This window comes from Pantherophis guttatus, chromosome 4 (assembly GCF_059756535.1).
Source record: "Pantherophis guttatus breed Tessera chromosome 4, ASM5975653v1, whole genome shotgun sequence".
NCBI lineage: Eukaryota > Metazoa > Chordata > Lepidosauria > Squamata > Colubridae > Pantherophis > Pantherophis guttatus.
The window spans coordinates 23,451,132-23,476,378 of NC_142066.1; the positions used below are offsets into that span (position 1 = coordinate 23,451,132).

The window sequence follows — 25,247 nt, forward strand, 5'->3', positions numbered from 1 at the left end:
ACCAGCCTTATCTCAACTACAGATTAGGTTCTTTGGCCAGGCTACCGTAAATCTTAGGATGGAACTCAGCTGGCAAACACTTAATGCAGTGACAGGTTCGCCCGAACAGGATAGAACCAGTTGAATTCCACCACTGCAATAAGTATTAGTACATGATCATATTTATGGAAAAGGAGGAACATAAATTATAAGGATGTGCTGCGGAACATACAAATTTGAAGGCATGAAAACAATACTCTCTCTAATCAAAATATAAGGCGACAAAGTTGAATTGTGCTATTGAAAGGTATTTGACTGTGCTCAGTTGCTCCGGCATAATTTTATCCACGTGGCAGTTCGTGACTATTACAACGTAGACCAAATTTTTCTAGGCTAACTCACTCCTCACAACATAATTCACTCATCCCACACCTCATGAATGAGTAAGCTACACATCAAGCCATTTTCTGTCTAATAACACTGCAGACATTGCTTTCACTTGTTTGAGATTCTGAAATTTTCTCGTCATCTCCTTCAACCTTTACAGAATCCTACTCAAGTTGTCTTCCTGCTTACGTCTTCCTGCTTATGATTCTGGGTATTTGTCCAAACTGCTAATTACCTCCAAATGTCATTACACACATATTGCTATAGCTATATTCTATCCAACTATTTTTTGTTCTTTAGCCCCCTGGCAAAATCAACCCTAAGGCAGGATGCCAGTTCTAAATGCTGAAGAGCTATAAAGCAATCATTGAACGCAATGCCAATACTTTCTGGTTAAATCAACATCCGTGGGAATGTCTCTAGTCAATAAAGAATCCATGATAATAAAGGGACCATATCTGCAGATTTCTTAAAGTTTCCTGTAAGAGACGAAACAAATTTAAAAGGAGTATTGTTTGAATTATAAAGATGTTGGTTGCTGCTTATAAAGTTTTAAGTGTTGCTGGATACTTTCTATGTCAAGATCACAGATAGCATGATAACTTGCTATCTCCCCTTTCATTCTAAATGCCCCCCAGCTTAGCTTGGCCATAGTTACACAACAAGGAAGTGAAATACTTCATCCTTCTGCCCCAGGTTTCCTCCAGATTCCAACAGAGATCTAGATAAAAGCAGTAGTGTCAGGAGAACATGACACTCAAAAGCTGAATATCCAGGAAAGCTTCTTGAATTTTGGTGAGTTTATAAATACTTATGCTTGAGGGTCTGCAATGAATGGGCAGATTCTATTGCTTATCATTTGATAATGGGCAAGCAAATAGAACCCCACCCACCCCCACACACATATTTTCATTGCTAGTAAAATCTTCTAATATCATTCTTAGTTTAAAAGGCTAGGTAAAAGTGCTTTGAAAGATGTGATTATGGAAAAAGAAAACCCCTTAAAGATGCATCATTCATTTCACATGGGGTGCAATTTTAACACAGAGCTCTGTTATTTTACAACCCTAACCCTGTCTTTTCCTCCCACTTGTTTTTTTTTTTTTTGGTTATCCTTCCACTTTGCGGTTTTTCTGTTGTCCTTCAATATATTTTCTTTCCGAACCATTATCTCTGTTACTGCAAAACCTCCTTGTTACAAATGAGAAAATGCTGTTTGGTGAGTTCATCTTGGGATGCTGGCAGTAGCAGAAATTGATCGTTTTGAGCTGCTGCTTTTCTTCCCATGATTCAAATGTTTCAATTTGTCTTGGTAGAGTAGTCTAGATGTTAAGCTGATAAAATGAGAGATTCAGATTCAAGTCCCTAACTGACCAAAGAGTTCACTTGTTGACATTCACCAATGAATTTCTTTCAGTTCAGACTAACCAATACAGCTCTGTTCAGTTCAGTTCAGTTCAGTTAACATGACTTCCCTCTGGGTTTTTAAAGATCATTAGCCTCTACTGTATTGGTTTGACTCATGATTCTTATGTGATAGAAAGATATGGTGAGGCTCCAGTTTCCTCCATATTCTACGTTGTTGACCTAATCACATTATTTCAGTTGCCTTTAGGGGTGTTTCTCACTCCAAAGTACAAGAATACTTTAGAGACTGAGCTACACAACTTGATATAGAGCAGCTTTTTTGCCTGTTCTGCCAGTTGGTCCACTGGTCTTCACCATCATCTATTCTCACCAGTGGTGGGTTTAAGAATTTTTTACTACCGGTTCTGTGGGTATGGCTTGGTGGGCGTGGCATGGCTTGGTGGGTGTGGCAGGAGAAGGATACTGTAAAATCTCTATTCCCATCCCACTCCAGGGGAAGGTTACTGCAAAATCCCCATTTCCTCCCGATCAGCTGGGATTCAGGAGGCAAAGAATGGATGGGGGTGTGGCCAGTCAGAGGTGGTATTTACCAGTTCTCCGAACTACTCAAAATTTCTGCTACCGGTTCTCCAGAACTGGTCAGTTCTCACTCACAATAGTAGAACTATGATGAATGTCTTAGAAGATCATGGCTAAGATGTGGACATGATTATCTTCCACACCCAGAACATTGTGGTTGCGAGGATAAAATTATATGCTGTTGTGTTCAATTTAAGGAAGAGTGAATGTGTACACATTTTTTCCTCTCTCCACACACACACACACACCCCTTCCTGGGAAATTGACAACTTTATGCCCATTTCTGGGAATCAACAAATGCCTGATTCTAGGGAATCTGCTGTTGCAAAAGTTCTAATGATCTTCAGCCTAATAATTGAGAACTGTCAGTTTTATAACTTCAGGATTATTGACACCAAAGAACTGGGTGTTTTCTTCACCTTGAACAGCCAGTTTGCTGACACAAGAATTACCTTCTATTCAAACACACAAACTTTATCCAGTCAAGTGTGGTGCCTCCCTTCAAATTGCCTCTCTCTGTGTGTGTCTCTTCTCTTCTCTTCTCTTCTCTTCTCTTCTCTTCTCTTCTCTTCTCTTCTCTTCTCTTCTCTTCTCTCTCTCATTCTCTCTCTCCCCCTCTCTCTTTCTCTTCTTTCTCTTTCTTTCTCTTTCTCTCTTTTCTCATCTATCTATCTATCTATCTATCTATCTATCTATCTATCTATCTATCTATCTATCTATCATCTATCTAAAGTAAACTATGTTCAGGACAGGTATGAAGCAACCCAGAATGTCTTTTATGGCTTCTTTACTGGAAACATAATGGTCAGTTCTTGACTCAGAATTTCCATAAGTGGAACTTTTATCTATGTCAGTTTTTAATAAAAACCTGTGGTTAAGGATTCACTATTTGATCTCTCTTTCAACACTTTGTAAATGCTTAGTTGCAAAAGCTGAAAGGGCATTGGGATTAAAGGAAAAATGTAGGTTGAAGGATGTGGTTCCTTCAAGCTTTTTTTTTTTTAAATGCAGTAAATCAAAACAAAAGCTTAACATTGCTCCTTTGGTTAAGCTGCTGCCTTAAGCTTTCCAAAGAAAGCCAAGGTTATAAATGGATTACATCTTTGTGATTTCTTTGATGTATAGTCTGTTTTCTTTAAGAGCTGAAAGTATCTATATTTTATGCTCACAAGGTTGATTCTATGAAGTAGGCTGGGAGTCAAAAGAGTGACTGTTCCAAATTCATGCAAAGAGATTTGCTGGTCCATAGTCCTAATTCAACACTTCATCCCTACACAACACTAGCACTTTCTTCTGGTGTAATAAATACATTTTTTTTTTTTTAATGGAAACTATCTCTTGATTTTCTCTTAGCTGAAGAGCAAAAATGAGACCTTTGGCATATATTAGTCTTTGGCTTCTTGGCTTCTTCATGGCAGGTGAGTTTTCCCCTATATATAAAAAAGGTCTGAAGTCCAAGATGGGTGAAGAGAGAGAAATTGCCTATTGAGCAGTCAAATATAGCAGAATGAAAGGCCAAAATACATGGCTGTCAATAGAAGACAATATTTGTAGCTCAAGGTTGAATTATAGAATCCTTCCTCTCTGAGCTTGGCTGTTTGCCTGCAAGCATTTCAATTCCAGACTAGATAACATCGTCTGTGCATATGAAGTGCACTGATGAAATTACCTAGACTGGTAATGAAATGTTTGCAAGCAAATAACCAAGTTCAGAGAGCACCAAGCACTATTTAGATGACTGTCAGTCTTTTTCAGTGATTTTTCAGGCTGCAGTTTAGCTCAGTGGTAAAGTACCAGTTCTGCAAGCAGGGATTTAATTCCTGTCTTCTCCCTATCATAAGATCTGGGAAAGACTTATCTCAAATTATGGGCAGCTTTACCATGGTTAGAATAAAGGAAACAAACCTAAGTAAGGACATTATTAATTTGGCTGCGGTAACAGCCAAAAAAGCTAATATAATCCTTGGTTGTATAAACAGAGGCATAGAATCAAAATCACATGAAGTATTAATAGTGCTTTATAAAGCCTTAGTAAGGCCACACTGCATCCAGTTTTGGTCACCGCATTACAAAAAAAGTTGTTGAGACTTTGGGAAAAAGTGCAAAAGAAGAGAAACTAAGATGATTAAATGCCTGGAGACAAAAACATTTGAAGGACAGCTGCAGGAAATGGGTACGGCTTGTCTAGAGAAAAGAAGGACAAGGGGAGACATGATAGCAGTGTTCCAATATCTGAGGGGCTTCCACAAAGAAGAGGGAGTCAAGCTATTCTCCAAAGCACCTGAGGGCAAGACAAGAAACAATGGATGGAAACTAATCAAGAAGAGAAGCAATCTGGAATTAAGGAGAAACTTTCTAACAGTGAGAACAATTAAGCAGCAGAAAGCTTGCCTTCAGAAGTTGTAGGGGCTTCATCACTGGAAGTTTTTAAGAAAAGACTGGATAGTTACCTGTCTGAAATTGTACCGTCTCCTGCTTGAGCAGGGACTTGGATTGGACTAGAAGATCTCCAAGGTCCTTTCCAGGTCTATTCTTGATTGATTAATAAATAATGGTGACAGGGACCTTCCTAATCCCCTGTTAGGCCCAACCACCTTAAAGAAACAAAGAAGATGCTATCTTAAGTTCATAGACACCTCTTCCTACTCACCTTATGTTAAAAATAACTGATATCTTTTTCTCCTGAGATGGTGTCCATGTCAGGCCATTATAAACAACATAACAACAATGGAGCTTAGTGGGAAAATGTAATCTTATAGAGGCTGGGATACTGAGCTCCTCCTTGCATTCGCTTATTTCATAGTCATGACATAACCATATCCCCTTTCCATCATTCATGTCTACTGTGCTTCCCCAGCTTCTCAAGCTGGATTCTGCCCACGGGAATGGTTACGATATCAGAGGAACTGTTATGGGCTCTTCCATGAGAAGCTGAGCTGGCATGAGGCCGAGGTAAGATATGAAATCTCTAAGAAAGTTGTGAAGAATATGGGATGGATGAAGCATCTGAGTCTCATGTGCTTCCCTCTTGTCTTCAGATCAGGTGCCAAAGCTATGGCCGGGGGACTCACCTTGCTTCTATCCTTACTTGGCCAGAAACATTGATTGTAGCCAAACATATCTCTGCTTATATAAACGAAAAAGGGGTTGATGTCTGGATTGGACTCCATGATGTTCGCCATGTAAGCAAGATCCTCCAGATTTCTCTATCAATAACCAGTCCCCCATTCCTAACATCTATCTAACCTTGACTTGATGGTTCTTTTGTTCAGATTTAGTGTGTACTTCTTCTGTCTTGGTAATTTCAGAATAGGATCTGGAGGTGGACTGATGAGTCGGCTTTCAACTACAAGAACTGGATGCGTGGAGAACCCAACAATCTTTGGAATTCTGAGTACTGTGTTGGTCTCCGAGCTGCCGCAGGTAGGTTTTCCATTCAGAGAAGGTTGCATGATTTTGGGCCAGTCTGCAGTCAGGATTGACCATCTGAAAAATACAAGTAATCCTTGTTTTATGACTATTCACTCATCAACTGTTTGAAGTTATGATGGTGCTGAAAAAAGTGATCGATGATTGATCGAGTGATTGATTTTCACACTAATAATCATCGCAACATCCCCAAGGTCATGTGATAAAAATTTAAGTGTTTGGCAATTGGCATATATTTTTGGCAGTTGTGGTTTTCCAGGGTTATGTGACTGCCTTTTGCAACCTTCTCAGATGCTTACAAAAAGTAAAGTCAATGGAGGAAGCTGGATATGCTGAACAGTAAAATCAATCAATCAATCTTAAAATTGGGTTCAACTCTCTTAATGACCATATTGCTTAGCAATGGAAGTTCTGGTCTCAACATAGTCATAAGTTTAGGACTATGTGTAGGGTCAATTAAGTGGATCCATAGCTTAATCTCATGATTAGGCATTTTTTTTTTAATAATTGGTAATCAGGATGTAATGTCGAAGTGGTCATCTCAAGTGAGGTGACCCAGGACCTCATGAGGTTCACCAACTCTTTTGGTAGACTTGGTGTTCTTCTTCTTTACTTCATGTTTTACCACTTTGTGGTAAGGAGGGATGTGGCCTCGGTACACTACAAAATTTGCCCAGCTGCTTTCAGTTGATTTGCTATTGCACCATACTGTATACATGTACGTCGTTAGGCTATATATCTGCCGGTCTCATGACAAGTGAATGACAGCTCTGCCTAGAAATATGGTATGCTGAAGAGGGGAAAGGGACAGAGATGAAACTGGGCTTCATTTTCTCATTGCAGCTTACAAGGGATGGATCGATGCTGTTTGCATGAAGAAAAAAGCCTTCATCTGCAAACATCAACTTTAAAAAAATGAAGGCATCTCACCTAAAGAATCATCATCTTGAATCAGGTGGAGATACACGCTGTTCCATCCAGATGCCCTTCTTTAAAACATTGTATGCATTCATTGCTTGAACAGTTTCTGTGATCACCAGCTTCCTTTGTATTTAGCATCACACAGGACTAAATCTTTGGCACAGTTATCGCTTGAAAGCCATTGTGTCAATAAACATCATTACAATCTGCATTTCTTCCATTTGATTTCCCTCTGAAGTTTCTGTGCACGGTTCCCTCTCAATCATCAAAGTAAAGGTGTGTGTCTACCTGTCTGTCACATAATTGCTTTTGCTATAATGGATATGTTGAGCATCAGATGGTCCCTAGTTCTAAATTCCATTGTAAAAATCAGCTGATTTGTCCAGCAAAAGAGACTCTTTGTAGTCTATTTGGGGAAACTGAAAGATGATGGACATACACATTGCATGTTGAAATCACATGTTCAACAGAGGTGGTATTCAGCAGGTTCTGACCAGTTCTGGAGAACCGATAGTGGAAATTTTGAGTAGTTTGGAGAACTGGTAAATACCACCTCTGACTGGCCCCACCACCATCTATTCTATGCCTCCCGAGGCCCAGCTGATTGGGAGGGAATGGAGATTTTGCAGTAACCTTCCCCTGGAGTGGGATGGGAATGGAGATTTTACAGTTTCCTTCCCCTGCCACGCCCACCAAACCAAACCATGCCATGCCACACCCACCAAGCCACGCCCACAGAACTGGTAGTAAAAAGATTTGAATCCCACCACTGATATTCAAGGACTTATATCTCCAGGTCAAAAGATCAGGAAACAGAACTCTGTTGCACCTTGCTGAGTTGTGCAATCGGGAGAAAGCTACAGCATGAAAATAAGCAACAAATTCATATTTACCCAGGGATTACATGATAGAAGAGAGAGAGAGTATGATAATTTAGTGTTGAAACTATTTTAAATTCAATAAGGAACTTATAATAATGTTGTCTGGGACTAATGAATCCATTCCAGTGCGAGACAGATAACCCTGTTCCGTCAAGCAAGATTTTCTGATAGAGATTTAGAGAATGGGATTAAAGTAAATTTATGCACCAAAGTGGTATGCCTGACAATATAAATGCAACAATACTATGGGATGTTGCACTGTTGTCTACAATTCAGAACTGCATTCAATTCAAAGTCATTTTTCACGAGATGGATGGTGATATAAATTTGATGAATAAATGAATATTTCACATGCCCTCTTCTTTTGTTGTGAAGAAAAGAAATGGGTGTTATTTTTTTATTTGCTTCCCACTAGGTTATACAATCAGTGTTGGTTTTTCAATGTTTATTTTCTTACCCAAATAAATATTAGCTCAGTGCTCTTTCTTCAAAGCTGTCATCAGTTGCTTTCCCCTTGTTTAATGAAAAGGTTGGATCATAATTTTGAAGTGCTTAGCACTGTGGTTAAGATACACCTGTTTGGACGGTTTGTACCTGTTAATTAGAAAGATGTCCTCAAATGAAGAGATTCACATGGGAAAGTCTCAAGATATGGTGGTTAAATCTCTTGATAAATCTCTGCAGGAAAGTTTGTTTTTATGTCTTTTAAAGTAGAGTGATAATGATAGGAAACCTGAATAAGACGGTTCTAATAGGAATAATATTTCTAATCTGGTTATTAATAGCAATAACAATAGCAATAGCATTTAGACTTTATTTATTTATTTATTTATTTATTTATTTATTTATTTATTTATTATCAGATTTATATACCGCCCTTCTCCCGAAGGACTCAGGGCAGTGCACAGCCGAAGTAAAAACATAAATACAAACATTAAAATACAGTTAAAAAGATATATATGCGTTTGGCCAAGTAGTTAAAAAAAACAATAACAAACCTATTAAAAACATTTTAAAAAGTGTTAAGCCAGCCCAGCTTGCTGAAAAAGAAAGGTCTTAAGGTTTTATATACCGCTCCATAATGTTTTACAGCACTCTGAGCAGTTTACAAATGTCAGCATATTGCCTCCAACAATCTGGGTCCTCATTTTACTGACTCAGAAAAATGGAAGGCGGGGTCAACCTTAAGTATGTCAGGATCGAATTCCTGACTGTGGGCAGAGTCAGCCTGCAATATTGCATTTTAACCACTGCACCATTAGGACTCAACATTAAACAAGAAATTGATTGAGGAATTAAACATGGATGCTACGATGAAACTAAATGTTTTATGTATTATTAGAAACAGGGCTACAAAGCTGTTTAGCAGAGGGAACATCTCATATTTGAAGAGAGAAACTATAATGCAGCAGTGAAATGCACTTACGTTCACTACCAGTTCGGGAATGTGAGTGCGTGTGCCTCTTCTGCACATGCACAGAGGGTCAAAAACGGGACGTAATGATGTCCCGGTGGGTGGGCAGAGCCTCCCACTGCTGGCGCTACCAGTTCGCGCAAGCCGGATAGATCCGGCCGGATTTCACTATAATGTGCTATTTCACTGCTATAATGTGAAGTTAGCAAATTTCACCATATGAATTATCATATTTCTTACACATTATTGTCAATGCTCACAAAGCTCTAATAAATTTAAAGTACGAATGCAAAAATAATGGGATTTCAAATTTGTGGATGATGAGATGACATATGTTTGTTTGTTTAAATGTAATATGGAATTAAAATATATTCTTTCTTCATGGAAGATCAGTAGAGAGCTGGGGAATTCCTCATAAGTTTCAGCCATTGCCTTCTTGGTCTCCCAAGTCTCTGATCTTTGAAATAGAGAGAAATATATTTCTACATTTATATCAAAAAATATTTTTTGCTAAAACGAGGATACTTTTTCTTTCATAAAAACAACACCAGATCCTTAAGAGATAGAATCATTTGAATCACTTTCTTCATTTTGGAACAATTGCAGGATTTTACCTTTTATTTTGCATTTTTGAATTTAAACATAGGTACTTTGTTTAAGAGGGATATGGTGGCTCAGTGGCTAAGACGCTGAGCTTGTTGATCAGAAGGTCGGCAATTCAGTGGTTCAAATCCCTAGTGCCGCATAACAGAGTGAGCTCCCATTACTTGTCCCAGCTTCTGCCAACCTAGCAGTTCGAAAGCACGTAAAAAATGCAAGTAGAAAAATAGGGATCACCTTTGGTGGGAAGGTAACAGTGTTCCATGCGCCTTCGGTGTTTAGTCATGCCGACCACATGACCACGGAGATGTCTTCGGACAGCGCTGGCTTTTCAGCTTTGAAACAGATGAGCCCCCTAGAGTCAGGAACGACTAGCACATATGTGCGAGGGGAACCTTTACCTTTAACCATGCTGAATATCTCTAAGATTTCCTCTCAAGTGAAAAAATGGGCTATCATTTCCACCTGGGTTTCTTTTTGGCTCTCTTGTTAATAGTATTTTTTTATTGTTGCAAATAATGTAGGGATGCCATTCTGATGTCTGCTCTATTTTTCTCAAACATAATTTGTTTTGAACACATTTTTGTACTTTTAACCAGTGTGAAGGACACAGAATTTCAGGATGAACAACTATTTTTATCCCTTCACCACAAACTGCTCAAATTTCTTTTCATTTATGATAACCAAAAAACAACAACACCCACATCAAGTAATTTCAGTTGTAGGTAATACAATTCTTGGTAGCTCTGTCAGAATGAAGATGGCAAAGACTCTCAACAAAATATCACTCAGTGAGCAAACTATACCTCACATATCCGGATGCTCCATCTACCAGATTTTCTTATTTTATTCAAATGCCTCTTCTTGAAAAGTCAAGAAAGGCTCACATCTAAAACAATGCATACTAGTACAAAAATAAGAGCAACCACACAATCAGAATCTATAAAGTGTAACAAGTTGTAGTGTGTTGCCAACTTTGGTTAATTGTGTAAAAGCTACGGTAAGTAGAGTTGGATCAGTTTGTTATCTTGTTGGATCATTTAAAAAAATCTTGGTCTGCTGGCTACACCAGAATTGATGTTTAATAGGTCCAGAGGACTGTCAGCCTGCCCAGGTAAATTAGTTAGGACCAAAGGTTGTATTCAGCAGGTTCTGACCAGTTATGGAGAACCGGTAGTGGAATTTTTGAGTAGTTTGGAGAACTGGTAAATACCACCTCTGACTGGCCCCACCCCCATCTATTCTCTACCTCCCGAGTCCCAGCTGATCGGGAGGAAATGGGGATTTTGCAGTAACTTTTCCCTGGAGTGGGGAGGGAATGGAGATTTTACAGTAACCTTCACCAAGTCATGCCATGCCCACCAAGCCACACCCACAGAACCGGTAGTAAAAAAATTTGAATCCCATCACTGGTTAGGACACACAATCAGATAAACTAATTTTACTTCATTGTAAGGTTATAATAATGGCATCTTGACTGTCTGACTGTACAAATCTCCTGCCATCACTTTTAATGATCTGATACTTCTAACAAATCTATAAATAATATCTAACAAAATTAAATTCAATGTAGAGAAAAGTCTTATACTTAGGCAAGAAAAACCAAAAGTACAGATACAGATTGGGTGAAACCTGGTTTAACAGCCGTAACTGTGAGAGGGATCTTGGAGTCAATCAATTAAATATGAGTCAGCAGTGTGCGGTGGCAGTCAAAAAACTCAATGCAATCCCAAATTCAATTAATAGAAGGATTGAATCAGGATCACATGACATAATAATCCCACTCTATAAAGCCTTAGTAAGACCACACCTAGAGTACTGCATCCAGTTTTGGTCACCACACTATAAAAAAGATTTTGAGACTCTAGAAAGAGCACAGAGAAGAGCAACAAAGATGATTAGGTGGTTGGAGGCTAAAACATATGAAGAATGGTTGCAAGAATTGGGCATGGCTAGTATAGTGAACAGAAGGACCAGGGGAGACATGATAGCAATGATATGCAATATTTGAGGGACTGCCACAAAGAAGAGGGAGTCAAACTATTTTCCAAAGCACCTGAAGGCCAGACAAGGAATAATGGATGGAAACTGATCCAGGAGAGATTCAACCTAGAAACAAGGAGAAATGTTCTGACAGTGAGAACAATCAACCAGTGGAACAGAAGTTGCCTACTGAAGTGGTGGGTGCTTCATCCCTGGAAGCTTTCAAGAAGAGATTGGATTGTCATCTGTCAAAAATGGTATAGATTCTCCTGCTTGAGCAGGGGGTTGGACTAGATGACCTGCAGGATCCCTTCCAACTCTGGTATTCTGTATTCTACTTTAAAGTGGGTCCTTCCCAAATTTCTTTTTCTGCCTGTTAAGCTGCAGTTGGCACCCTTCTCTTTTGTCCAATAATTTCCTAGGCAGCATGTATTCCCCTTTCCCCTCAAAGTCATTGTCACATACCATTATATCAACACAAAACACAGTTGTGAAAGCAAAAACCTGGTGTCCTCTTTCAACAGACCCAAATGGCCTCTTTCTTGAGTGATGGGTAAATGAGAGAATAAGCCTCTTACTTGACTCTAAATTATTATCTAAAGCTCAGTCACACAACCTAAAAGAGGAAGACCACTCAGACGGTGACCAAATAGATGGTTATTTTGGATGGTGAAAAAGTCATAGTAAGGGTTTGTTTTTCAAGTCCAACTGAATATTATGCAATGAATGGTGCAATTCTAATATTGGAATTTGGGACTTTCTTCCAGGGGGAGTAACTGCGTTGAGAATGATTGGTAAATTAAACAACTAGTAACCCATGTGGGAGAACTAAATCTAATTATATTACTTCTAGGCTTATAAAAACAGCAGGGCAAACTATGAATGGGATGAAAAATAAAGATTATGAAATAATTTGAGGGATTGAACAAAACGGAAGTGAAAGAATGCTGGAAGGAGCACCTGTATGGGAATAAACTTGAAAACAGAATTCAAACAAAAATTACTAATGTCCAGGAAAACAAATTAGAAAAATTAATCAGTGGAACAACTTGCCTCCAGAAGTTGTGAATGCTCCAATGCTGGAAGCTTTTAAGAAGATGTTGGATAACCATTTGTCTGAAGTGGTGTAGGTTTCCTGCCTAAGCAGTGGGTTGGACTAGAAGACCTCCAAGGTCCCTTCCAACTCTGTTATTCTATTCTATTCTATTCTATTCTATTCTATTCTATTCTATTCTATTCTATTCTATTCTATTCTATTCTATTCTATTCTATTCTATTCTATTCTATTCTATTCTATTCTATTCTATTTACATGAAAACGATGTCCTGACTATTGTGAGAAGGTTGGAAAATGGTATGATGCCAGGTAGAAATGGTGTAAGTGAGAAATATTAAAATATGATTGATGGATTGGCTGTCAAAGTTGCAATATTTAATGTTTTATGACCTATATGTAATAAATTAAATATTGTTTGATGTTATTATTCTCCTGTGCAAGGGGAAAACTTGCAAAGCAGACTATGAAAGCTATGGATTAGTTTGGTATAGGTGCTAAGAAGATCATTGACAGTATTCTGATTGAAAGGGGATGTGAGGTGATACGGGGAAAAATTCAAGAAATGCACCATAGATTTATATGCTAGATAGGGAAAAGGAGTGGTGGGATTCAATTTTTTTTTCCTGTAGGCATGGCTTGGTGGGTGTGGAGTGGCTTGGTGTGGCTTGGTTGGTGTGGCTTGGTGGGCATGGCAGGGGAAGGATACTGCAAAGTCTCCATTTCCACCCCACTCCAGGGGAAGGATACTGTAAAATCTTCATTCTCTCACCACCCCACTAACCTGCTTTCCAGCTGCATTCTCCCATGCAGGGCAACAAAAGAAGACCCAGCCAATCATCTGGGACTCAATCATCTGGGACTCAGGAGGCAGCCAATAGATCGGGGAAGGGGCCAGTCAGAGGCGGTATTTGCCAGTTCTCCAAACTACTCAAAATTTCCGCTACCAGAAATTTTTAGGATTAACCATCAACAGTAAAAGAACAAGCAGCCAAGAAATACACTGTAAACTAACACTTGGTAGAGCAGCCATGAAGGCCTTAGAAAAGATATTCAGAAGGCCAAAGGCGAACCACCATTGACCAGTACTTACTTCTCCATTGTCACATTGAAAAATACTTCTCCTGTAACACTGCTATTTATTCTGCCTTCCTAGAATTCAAAGCAGCATTAGATTCTATACTCGTACTAGGAAAAGCTGGAGGTCTCCTCAATTGACCAACATTTACTTCATTTAATATACATGAATGGACATCATTCCAAGAAGGAATGTAAGATGTAACCTTCAGGGCCACCTCACCAGTGCCACTGAAACTCAGAAAGATGTCAAGTTAAGCTACATATTGGCTCCACTCCTATTCAGTTTTTGTATTAACTCCATGGTCATCTCCCCAACACAAACTGTCAATCCCCCAAACATATCTTCTGGTTAATGTATACCATGTAGCAAACATTATTCAAGAACATTGGTCTTAGAAGAGCACTGAGCACTGAGAGAAGTACTGTAAGGAAGACCAGCTAGAACTCGATTATCATAGAAATAAAATCTTTTCCAAACTTGTGGGACACCCACTGACATCCAGATCAAAAGAAGACTCGTGCTGTTAATAGGGTATGCAAAATGGGGAATTTGGAAAGGAACACCTTTTGATAAATGAGCAACACGCATAGGTTCTACACCTTCACAACTGAGAAAGAGGCACAGAAGGATTCTTGTCCTTCTTTGCATCATCACCGAGCTGAGGTGGCACAGTGGTTAGAGCGCAGCACTGCAGGCTATTTTTGCTGATTGCTAGCTGCAGTTCGGCAGTTCAAATCTCACTGGCTCAAGGTTGACTCAGCCTTCCATCCTTCCGAGGTCAGTAAAATGAGGACCCAGATTGCTGGGGGGCAATATGCTGACTCTGTAAACAGCTTAGGGAGGATTGTAAAACACTGTGAAGCTGTATATAAGTCTAAGAGCTATTGCTATCTTCTTAATGGAGAGGAGGGTAAATGAACCAAGAATGAAAACTTCAGAAAGGATTTGCATTAGAACATTTTTTTATTGATATTGCAAGACACAATAAAGGCTCAAAAGAAGAAGGTGACCAAAGTGGTAATTCTTGTGAGTTGATGTTTTGAAGAGGATGGAAGTGAACTTTATCTCTGTGGAATGTGAGAAGGTGATGAGATTAGAAGGAAAGCAGCCCATCATGTCAACATCCTGGGAAGCACAGAGAGAAGCATCAAGCAACTTTACAACTCGTGTTTGCAGATATAGGCATTACGTACGTTGCATTGAATGTCGTTCCATAGCTTAAAACCTAAAATGAAAATGAAAAGTATTATTATTTGGGGGGTACTTTACTTTTTCCCAAAAAGAATGGTCCAGATAAATGAATAAAAGGTAAAGGTAAAGGTTTCCCTCGCACATATGTGCTAGTCATTCCCAACTCTAGGGGGCGGTGCACATCTCCATTTCAAAGCCGAAGAGCCAGTGCTGTCTGAAGACGTCTCTGTGGCTCGCATGACTAAATGCCAAAGGCACACAGAACACTGTTACCTTCCCATCAAAGGTGGTCCCTATTTTTCTCCTTGCAGTTTTTACGTGCTTTTGAATTGCTAGGTTGGCAGAAGCTGGGACAAGTAATGGGAGCTCGCCCTGTTACGCAGCACTAGGGATTCAAACTGCTGAACTACCAACCTTTCGATTAACAAGCTCAGCGTCTTAGCCACTGAGCCAGCACGTCCCCGGTAAATGAATACACACATGCAAAATACACACAAATATATATATATGGATCTTTCTTTATAATAAGACAAGAAAAAAACTAGTTTGGGTTTAATTCTGCCTTAAAAATCATTGATCTTTATGACTGTTATTGAGACTTTCATCCATTTCTCTCCTATAATTAAACCTAAGCATTTCTCTGAGGCAGACTGGTGAAAAAGGATGAGATGCAAACCTGACAATTGATTGCAAATCCATGTTGGTTCTGCACTGAGAGGTTTGCTTACCAGTGGATCGTCGTAGCTCCACGCAATGCTCATTTTTGTCGTAGTTATCTGGCTGATAGTTCATCCAGGATTTGTAGTTATAGGTGGATTCATCAGCCCATCTCCATTTCCCAGTCTGTGGAAAGGAAATGTGCATTAGAGAATGAGAACGAAAGATTGGCTGGTAATTTTAGTCTATGATTATGAGGTATTGAATATTTTAGTGGCAAAGTATGGAGCAGGAATCTACAGGATTAAGGCAAGTCAATAAACATGGTGTTATTGCTGTTAGTGATCCATAGGAACAGAGTTAAGTCAGATGATCTTACCTGACGGACATCATGGAGTCCAATCCAGACATTACTGAATTCCCGTTGATAAGTGGAGACGTGTTCAGCCACCAGGAGAGTCTCTGCTTTGGTAAGAATGGAGGCAAGGTGGGCCCCACGGCCATAGCTCTGGCACTCAATCTGAAGAAAGCAGAAAGGAATGTGAATCTGTGATCATTTCTCTATACCAGGATCTGGGAAACTTCCCACATGTTGAACTTTGTAATATTCTAAATATGGACAATCATTTGCACAATATGAATTGAAGGAACATTTTAAGTTTTACTAGGAGATGCTAATATTACAGATCAATTTAGTCAAATCCTATATTTGCACTTAAACTTGTTTCCTTTCAAAATTCAAGAGTACCTTTATTCAGAGTGTTGGTAAAGAATATGTAAGTTTCAATTATAGGATGGTGAGATATCTTATTTACTGTGGCTCTTCTATATCACAGATAAACCCATTCTAGCTACACACTACATATTTTTTCTAAATCTGTAGATCATTCATTACAGAAGATGTTGATTGTGAGAAATGCTTCTTACCTCAGCTTCATGCCATGTCAACTTCTGATCAAAATATGCATAGCAGTTTCCTTGGTTTTGCAGCCACTCCCTGGCACAGGTGTCAGCCTCCACTACATTGAAAGAAGGTAGTGAAAAAGAAGATTAGAAGATAGGACAATATGTTATCTACATAGGATCCTGGGAACAAAAGAAACATCTTCTATCAGAATAGATCTGGAAGGGACATTGGAGGTCTTCTAATCTAACCCACTGCTCAAGCAGGAGTTGCTATACCATTTCAGACAAATGGCTGTCCAATCTCTTCTTAAAAACCTTCAGTGATGAAGCACTACAGCTTTGAAGGCAAGCTCTTCCACTGGCTAATTGTCCTTATTGTTAGGAAGTTTCTCCTTAATGCCAGGTTAGTTCGCTCAGTGGATAGTTTCCATCCATTGTTTCTTGTCTTGCCTTCTGGTGCTTTGGAAAATAAGTTGACCCCCTCTTTTTGTGGTGGCCCCTCAAACACTGGAATACTGATATGTCACCCTAGTCCTTCTTTTTTCTAAACTAGCCATACCCAATTCCTGCAACTGTTCTTCATATATTTTTCTCTCCAAGCTTTTAATCATCTTTATTGCTCTTCTTTGCACTTTTCCCAAAGTCTCAACATCTTTTTTGTAATGTGGTGACCAAAACTGGATCCAGTATTCCAGGTGTGATCTTACTAAGGGTTTCATAAAGTGGTACTAATACTTGGTGTGATTTTGATTCTATGCCTATGTTTATTCAACCAAGGATCCTATTAGCTTTTTTGGCTGCTGCTGCACACTGCTGGATCATGCTTAAGTGATCATCCACTAGGACTCCAAGGTCCCTCTCTCAGTTAGTATTTTTGAGCCAGGTTTCACCTACCATATTTTTCAGAGTATAAGACACACTTTTTTCCCCTCTAAAAGAGGGTGAAAATTTGGGTGCGTCTTATACATTGAATATAGCCTTGCCAACCTGCCGGCCCCCACCCTTTTGGAGCTTTTGGAAGCTGCAAATGCAGCCTCCCAAACAGAAAGCCTCTGAAGCAGATTTTTTTTTAATTTTCCTCCCCCCAAAATAAGGTGCATCTTATACTCCGGAGCGTCTTATACTTCTAAAAATATGGTATTCTCTACTTGTACCTTTGTTTTTTCCTTGCTTTCCTTCACATTAAATTTCATATTGTTGAATAGGGCCCATTGTTCAAGTCTGTCAAGATCTTTTTGAATCCTGCACAGAAAGCTAATCCTTCACAGAATTAGATGGCCCAATCTTGCTAGATTGTGTTGTCTAATTCAACATTTTGTTCACCCAATGGCCCACTAGGAGAATTCAAGAAGACTCCAAGTGTGAAAGGAAGGGTTAGAGATATTTCATTATGTGGTTGTTATCAGGGGTGAAATCCAGCAAGTTCTGACAGGTTCTGCAGAACCGGTAGCAGAAATTTTGAGTAGTTCAGAGAGCTGGCAAATACCACCTCTGGCTGGCCCCAGAGTGGAGTAGGAATGGAGATTTAGCAGTATCCTTCCCCCAAGAGTGGGGAGGGAATGGGGACTTTGCAGTATCCTTCCCCTGGAGTGGGGTGGGAATGGAGATTTTGCAGTATCTTTCCCCTGCCACGCCCACCAAGCCATGCCCATAGAACCGGTAGTAAAAAAAAATGGATTTCCCCACTGGTTGTTAGCACTTTGACATTAATGAGGCCCTTATACTGTAAGATATAAACAAACAAGCAACTCTTGTTTCCTTTATTTTTGAAAAACGGTGCAGGGTGTTGCACTCCTATTGAAATATGTCAAAGGAACTTACCTTGAAGGAAAGGACTGGTGAAGAAGATGCCAAGGAAACAAAGGCTAAAGTAGGCAAGGAGACCCATTGTTTGGCTGACCTTCAAAGACAGAAAGAAATACAAAATACAAGAAATCTGTTTCCTGCCATGCATCAACCCAAATATAGAAAGAAAGCATGCATGCATTTCCTCTTTAAGTTAAATTTCTTATTCTTCCTTGACTGCCATAACAGCTATATATTTTTGTAAAGGATTGGAACTAAATATACACTGCTCAAAAAAATAAAGGGAACACAATCAGAAGACATCCGAGATCTGAATGAATGCAATAGCCTTATTAAATACTTTGTTCGTTACATACAGTAGTTTTGTGTTCCCTTTAGTTGTTTGAGTAGTGTATAAACTACTGTATGTAATGAACAAAGTATTTAATAAGGCTATTGCATTCATTCAGATCTCGGATGTCTTCTGATTGTGTTCCCTTTATTTTTTTGAGCAGTATATTAATGTTTTCATCAGGTCCATTGAAATCAGTGGGGCATAAATTAATCATGAGTGCTGATAAAACAAGGAAATAAAACATCTCTGAGGATCAGACTTGTCATTTGAGAGGCTCAAAAAAATGGCTTTGTTTTAAAAGTTGTGAATGGTACTAGGACAAAGCTGAATCATTGTATGAAATAAGTGGCCATATGTCCTATAAATAAATAAATAAATAAATAAATAAATAAATAAATAAATAAATAAATAATAAATAAGTCATTTTGTTTATATTCATATTAAATGAAAATTACTTAGATGGAGATTGGCAATAATTGGACAATAGCAATAGAATTTAGGCTTATATACAGCTTCACAGTGCTTTTTACAGCCCTCTCTAAGCGGTTTACAGAGTCAGCGTATTGTCCCCAAAAATCTGGGTCTTCATTTTTACTGACCTCGGAAGGCTGAGTCAACCTTGAGCCGGTGAGATTTGAACGGCCGAACTGCAGCTAACAGTCAGATGAAGTAGCCTGCAGTGCTGTACTCTAACCACTGCACCACCTCAGCTCTTGATAATCTTGGCTGACAACCTTGGTTGATCATAAAAAGCTAAGCAAGATAATACCTGGCTACTTTTTGGATGGGACCTATCAGAAAATTGCATGATAGTATACGAGGCTGAAAAGTCAAAGAAACACCTGGACGAAGATAGTGGTGAACCACTTCTCTAAATGATATGGATAAGTCTATAAAGCCAGGCTGAGTTTACATGGAATGTTCTACCTGATCTTGTCTGATATGGAAAAGCTAGTTGGGTTAATAGTTTGAAAGAAGAGGAGCCCATTAAGTTTCCTAAACAAGAAGGTTAAAAAAAGAAGACAGCAGGAAATCAATTTTACACTGATCCCAAGAAAAAAAATCTGACTGTTGTTCAAGGAGAGTTGTTCAACTTTACTCTTTTATAATTTACACTGTGATTCTCCAAAGTTATCAGTTAATGAGGGTTGACAGCAATGGCCTAAACTGCGTTTTCCCTATTTAAACCTTCTCAGAAATCCTTGCTCATCCCCTTCTTTCACTACTTTGCTTGAAAGCCTTTGACAATAAGCCCTTCTACACTTTCTATAGCCTGAGAAGAAGCCCTCTTAGTAAGAATCTTATTTCTTTAGCCACTTACCTTGAGATGGTCTTCTCGTTCTGAATGGACAGAAGTGGTGGAGAGTCAAGTTGGATCTCACTGATATCTTCTTGCTTTCTGAGCAAAGGTTTTATAGAGCCTAAGACAGAGGTGGGGCAACACCAATGACCTGAGTCCTTCAAGGAAATCCTGGTGTGTCCTTTTCACTTTTGTGTAAATGAAGGCCAAAATAGTAGGAAGTGGCTTATGAACTCTATCATCAGGATCACCGAAGAAAGGGCATGGTGATTTATTTCAGAATGAACATATTGCTTTGACTTTGTATCCTTGAGAAAGGATGTCAAATGAGACTATCAATTCTTCTGTGAAAACATGTCTTCATTTTCCTCATTCCACTCAACTTAAAGGCAGAGGGTAGCCTGGTTCAACCCAAGAGTTCCCCAGCCTGTGGCAATATTCTGGTTTTTGCAATGTCAGAATTCTCCAAGAGAAACAGAGTTGGAGAGGACTATGGAAATAGTCTAGTTCCAGCTTCCATTCAATCAGGAGACCCTATACCATTTCAGACAAATGGCCCAATCTCTCCTTAAAATCTTCCAGTATTGGAGCATTCACAACTTCCGAAGGCAAGCTGTTCCACTGGTTAATTGTTCTCACTGCCAGGAAATTTCTCCTTAGTTCTAGGTTGGTTCCCTCCTTGATTAATTTCCATCCATTGCTTCTTGTCCTTCTTTCTGGGGCTTTGGAGAATATGTTGACCCCATCTTCTTGGCAGCAGCCCCTCAAATATTGGAGCACTGCTATCATGTCACCCCAGCCCTTCTTTTCACTAGACTGGACATACCCAATTTCTGCAACTATTCATGTCTGGACATGCCTCCAGTCTCCTAAACATCTTTGTTGCTCTTCGCTGCATTCTTTCCAAAATCTCAACATGCCTTTTATATCATAGTGACCAAAACTGGATGCAAGTATTCCAAGTATGGTTTTACCAAGGCGGTAAAGCAGTACTAACACTTCATGTGATTTTGATTCTATCCCTCAGTTAATGCAGCCTAGGCTTGCATTAGCTTTTTTGGCAGCCGCAGCACACTGCTAGCTCATGTTTAAGTGGTTGTCCACTAGGAATCCAAGGTCCATCTCACAGTTAATGCTATTGAACCAAGTTCCACTTATTCTATAGCTGCACATTTGGTTTTCTTGCCTAAAACCTTACTTATCTCATCACTGAACTTCATTTGTTAGATAGGGCCCAGTGTTCAACTTTGTCAAGATCCTTCTTGAACTTATCTTCTGGGGGGTTAGCTATTCCTGCCAGCTTGGTGTCATCTGCAAATTTGATCCCCTTCTATTCCCTCAATTAAAGCATTTATGAAGAAATTGAAGAGTAATAAATTAATATTTTTTTGTATAAGACATCTTCACCTCTTTCTCCTACACCTTCTCCTTTAATTGTAATATTTATATAGTTTTATAAGAGGAATCATGAAGAAAGGGAGGTAATGTAGAAGAGAATTCAGGATTAAAATAGGTTAAGAAGGGAAGGCATCTGTACAATCTCATATTATTGTAGATTAGATTAGATTAGATTTATTAAATTTGTATACCGCCCTTCTCCCGAAGGACTCAGGGCGGTGAACAGCCAAGATTAAAATACATACAATATAAAAATTAAATTAAATTTAAAATATAAAAATATAAAAATTAAAATAAATTAAAACAGAATTAGATCAGTTTGGCTTCCCCAAATTTTAAAACCTTTTACCCATAAAATAACCCATTAAAATTTTAAGACAGCCCGGCTTGCTGAACTAAGAAGGTCTTCAAAGCTCGGCGGAAAGTACGGAGGTCCGGGATCAGTCGTATTCCTGGGGGTAGCTCATTCCAGAGGGTGCCCCCACAGAGAAGGCTCTCCCCCTGGGGGTCGTCAGTCAACATTGCTTGACCAACAGCACCCTGAGGAGATCCTCTCTGTGGGAGCACATTGGCCGATGGGAGGTTATTGGTGGCAGAAAGTGGTCTCGTAAATACCCAGGCCCTAAGCCATGGAGCGCTTTAAAGATGAGAACCAATACCTTGAAGCGTACCTGGAAGACCACCAGGAGCCACTGCAGCTCGCGCCGGAGAGGTGTTACATGGGAGTGCCATGTCGCCCCCATAATTACCTGCGCGGCTGCATTCTGGACCAGCTGGAGCCTCCAGGTGCTCCTCAAGGGGAGCCCCATGTAGAGAGTATTGCAGTAGTCCAGACGAGAGGTGATGAGGTGAGTTGTGAGTTGGATCTTCCACTTAGCTTAAAATATATGTTAACATACACCAGTGGGATAGCTTTAGATGAGTCCTCATTCTGCCTTGAACTCTTAAAAGAAAAATAAAGGATCCAAATGCATGCTATCTGGAGACCTTTATAAACTCCTGGGATGAAACAAAGGAAGCCATAGAGTGTCAGGCAGCCATTTTTGAACAAATTGAAGGTACGGAGGTATTGTAGACCATTTGCAATACACAACTGCTCTCCAGCTTTTCTTGGCATATTACACCCCACTCCTTTGTGTGGTATAGCTCCTATCTTACCCATTCAGTCGGAAACTCTGAAAGTGTTGCAGAAACTCAACAGAATATCAGAATGGTGGATAGTAGCAACATAATGCTCAGTTTAGAGAAATTCCCAGTTTCTTGAGAAGAAAAAAAGAGAAAAAAGAATATAATATAGATATTATGAGGTATGATTATGAGGTTATGTAAGGAATTTTGTTGCTAATCCTAGTTATAATGTGCTCCATTTCATTCATTTGGGCTCTGACTTTAACAGAACATACATGTTTGAATAGAACCAAGCCCGTTAATTGTATTTAGGGATACATTATTAAGGTCCAAGTGGAAAAAATAAAGTTCATTAAGATAGTTAACTGTTTCAATAGAAAGCCTACCTCTTGAAAGACTCTGTCTTCTATGTGGGGAAACGAGAAGAAGGAAGGAAGAACTCTGACCTTTCTAAAAGTAGTTGAAGTGGAAAGGCCAAAATCATTTCCTCACTTGAAACATAGAATATCTCATAGATCTACAAAGCTATTATTGAGACAACATAAAGCCTGTTCTTACTACACATCTATCAGCTCAGTGATGGCTGAAATGCCTCATGGCATTTTTCTCATGGAATGGGACAACTTGCCACAGCCAACTTGCTGCGATCAACTTGCCATGGCCAACTTGCAATGTCCAAGTCACTGTGGGACTACTCACCATGGCCAACTTGCTGTAGGACAATTCACCACAGAACAATTTAATAATTCAATTTAATAATTCAATTTTTTTAAAAAAATTGATTTTTGTCATTCACATTTCATTCTGTTCCTCCTTTTGCATTCTTTTTTTAATCATTCTATTCCACCCTTTCTTTGATATTAGTGTCACTCTTGACCTGCAATGAATTGTCCCCTGGAGAGTTGGCCATGGCAAGTTGACTGTGGTGAGCTGGCCATAGTGAGATGGCCATGGCAAATTGTCATAGACCCTTTTCCTCACTAGGGTTTCATAGATCGTGAACCACCATATATTGATGATTCAGAGAAGCTATAAACCTAGTGAGATTGTAACTTTGAAGTTCCTCTCAATGACTTATGGGGACTTTTTCAATGAACGGAAAGCAGAAGAGGAACACGTATATGAATAAAGAAAGAATTTCCACTTAATAACCCTTGTGATGACCAAATGCGGTGTCCAAATGTGTGTCCAATGTCCAAATGCCCAGTTTTAAACATTGCCCCTGCTGAAGAGTGGTAGAATAGGGAAATTAGTTAGATAGGAAACGTTACACATTCACTTCCTGTAATTGGACACTAGGTCTAGGCATTCAAACTAGAGCTATCCCCCTTGGCAAGACAATTCAGATGTCTTCAAAGTTTTCAAAACTTTGACTCTTCAAAGAGCCAAAGTTTCACTGACTCTTAAACTATGTATCACTGAAGCAGGTAAATCAGCCTAAACAGGCAAATCCATGTTATCCAGCACACCAACCATATTTCCTCCAATTTACTTTTAAGAAAATTTCCACACTTCCTCAACTTTTAGTGATAATAGGACATGCAAGGATGTAGCCTTTCTCCCATCTGGCTGATCTGCATTAGAATTTTCAGCAAAGCAATATATGTTAATTCTGAGTGGATTAAATTTAATTTGAGGCCCCTCACAGCAAAATTGCCTCCAGATATTCATTCGGGATTTATACTCCATGTATACAACAACTGGAATATCAGGATTCTGATTACCAAAATCAGGATCCTATGATTTTAGTTAGGACTCTAATAATCTCAAGATCTGTTCAATTCAGTGAGATTTTTAAAAAGAACATTGGATACCATAGAGCCATGGCGGAACAATGCTTAGAGTGCAGTACTGCAGGCTACTTCTGCTGACTTCCGGCTATATGCAATTTGGCAGATCGATTCTCACCGGCTTAGGGTTGACTCAACCTTCCATCCTTCCGAGGTCGGTAAAATGAGGACCCAGATTGTTGAGGACAATATGCTAATTCTGTAAACTGCTTATAGAGGGCTGTAAAGCATTGTGAAGTCATATATAAGTCTAAGTGCTATTGCTATTGCTAGAGCAGGATCCCCAATCTTTCTCGGTTTATGGACTCTATGGTGACGGTAGTGGTACCAGTGAGGCAATGATTTTGCACATAGAACCAGCTCCCACACATGTGCAAATGAAACTTTGCCCCCCACTTGCAAGGCCCAGTTCCCAAAGAGCTGTGTCTCCAGGGTTGGGGATCCCCGGCCTAGAGATGTTTGGTATATTTTGGATGGGAGATGTTTAAAGTGGTAGAGAGACTTTCCCCCATAAATTGGGCTTTTATCAGGGGTGAAATCCAGCAGGTTCTGACAGGTTCTGGAGAACTGGTAGCAGAAATTTTGAGCGGTTCGGAGAACCAGTAGTGGAAATTTTGAGTAGTTGAGTAGTTGAGTAGAGTAGTTGAGTAGAGAACCAGCAAATACTACCTCTGGCTGGCCCCAGAGTGGGGTGGGAATGGAGATTTTGCAGTATCCTTCCCCTGGAGTGGGGAGGGAATGGGGATTTGCAGTATCCTTTCCCTGGAGTGGGGAGGGAATGGAGATTTTGCAGTATCCTTCCCCTGCCACGCCCACCAAGCCACGCCCACAGAACCGGTAGTAAAAAAATTTGGATTTCACCACTGGCTTTTATGCTTCCATTTAATGGTTGATGGTTTTACTTTAATGAGAAGACTCTATTGTACCTGATTTAAGAATTTGGATGGATAAATTGTGCTCATTTTCCAACTTTTTTCCTAGTTTTACTTTTTTTTGTAGCAGCAAGACTAAACAATATTATTTCATGTGGTCAAGGATTAATTCATGCTTTCAAAAACTCTG

General features: G+C 39.4%; 2 protein-coding genes across 2 annotated transcripts; one reads left to right on the forward strand and one right to left on the reverse strand.

Annotated features, from left to right (window-relative positions):
* Positions 1 to 3,679: 3,679 nt before the first annotated feature.
* Positions 3,680 to 6,882, forward strand: LOC117662232 (C-type lectin-like). Its single transcript, XM_060690899.2, has 5 exons — positions 3,680 to 3,731; positions 5,171 to 5,265; positions 5,352 to 5,495; positions 5,622 to 5,736; positions 6,586 to 6,882. The coding sequence occupies exons 1-5, from the start codon at positions 3,680 to 3,682 to the stop codon at positions 6,651 to 6,653; spliced, it is 474 nt and encodes a 157-aa protein (XP_060546882.2). The 3' UTR covers positions 6,654 to 6,882.
* A 7,922-nt stretch (positions 6,883 to 14,804) lies between these two features.
* Positions 14,805 to 18,329, reverse strand: LOC117662268 (C-type lectin Cal-like). Its single transcript, XM_034411594.2, has 5 exons — positions 18,251 to 18,329; positions 16,451 to 16,542; positions 15,903 to 16,043; positions 15,595 to 15,709; positions 14,805 to 14,900 (listed from the first exon to the last, which is right to left on the reverse strand). Exons 1-5 carry the CDS (start codon positions 18,315 to 18,317, stop codon positions 14,833 to 14,835), a joined length of 483 nt encoding a protein of 160 aa, XP_034267485.1. The 5' UTR covers positions 18,318 to 18,329; the 3' UTR covers positions 14,805 to 14,832.
* Positions 18,330 to 25,247: the final 6,918 nt, after the last annotated feature.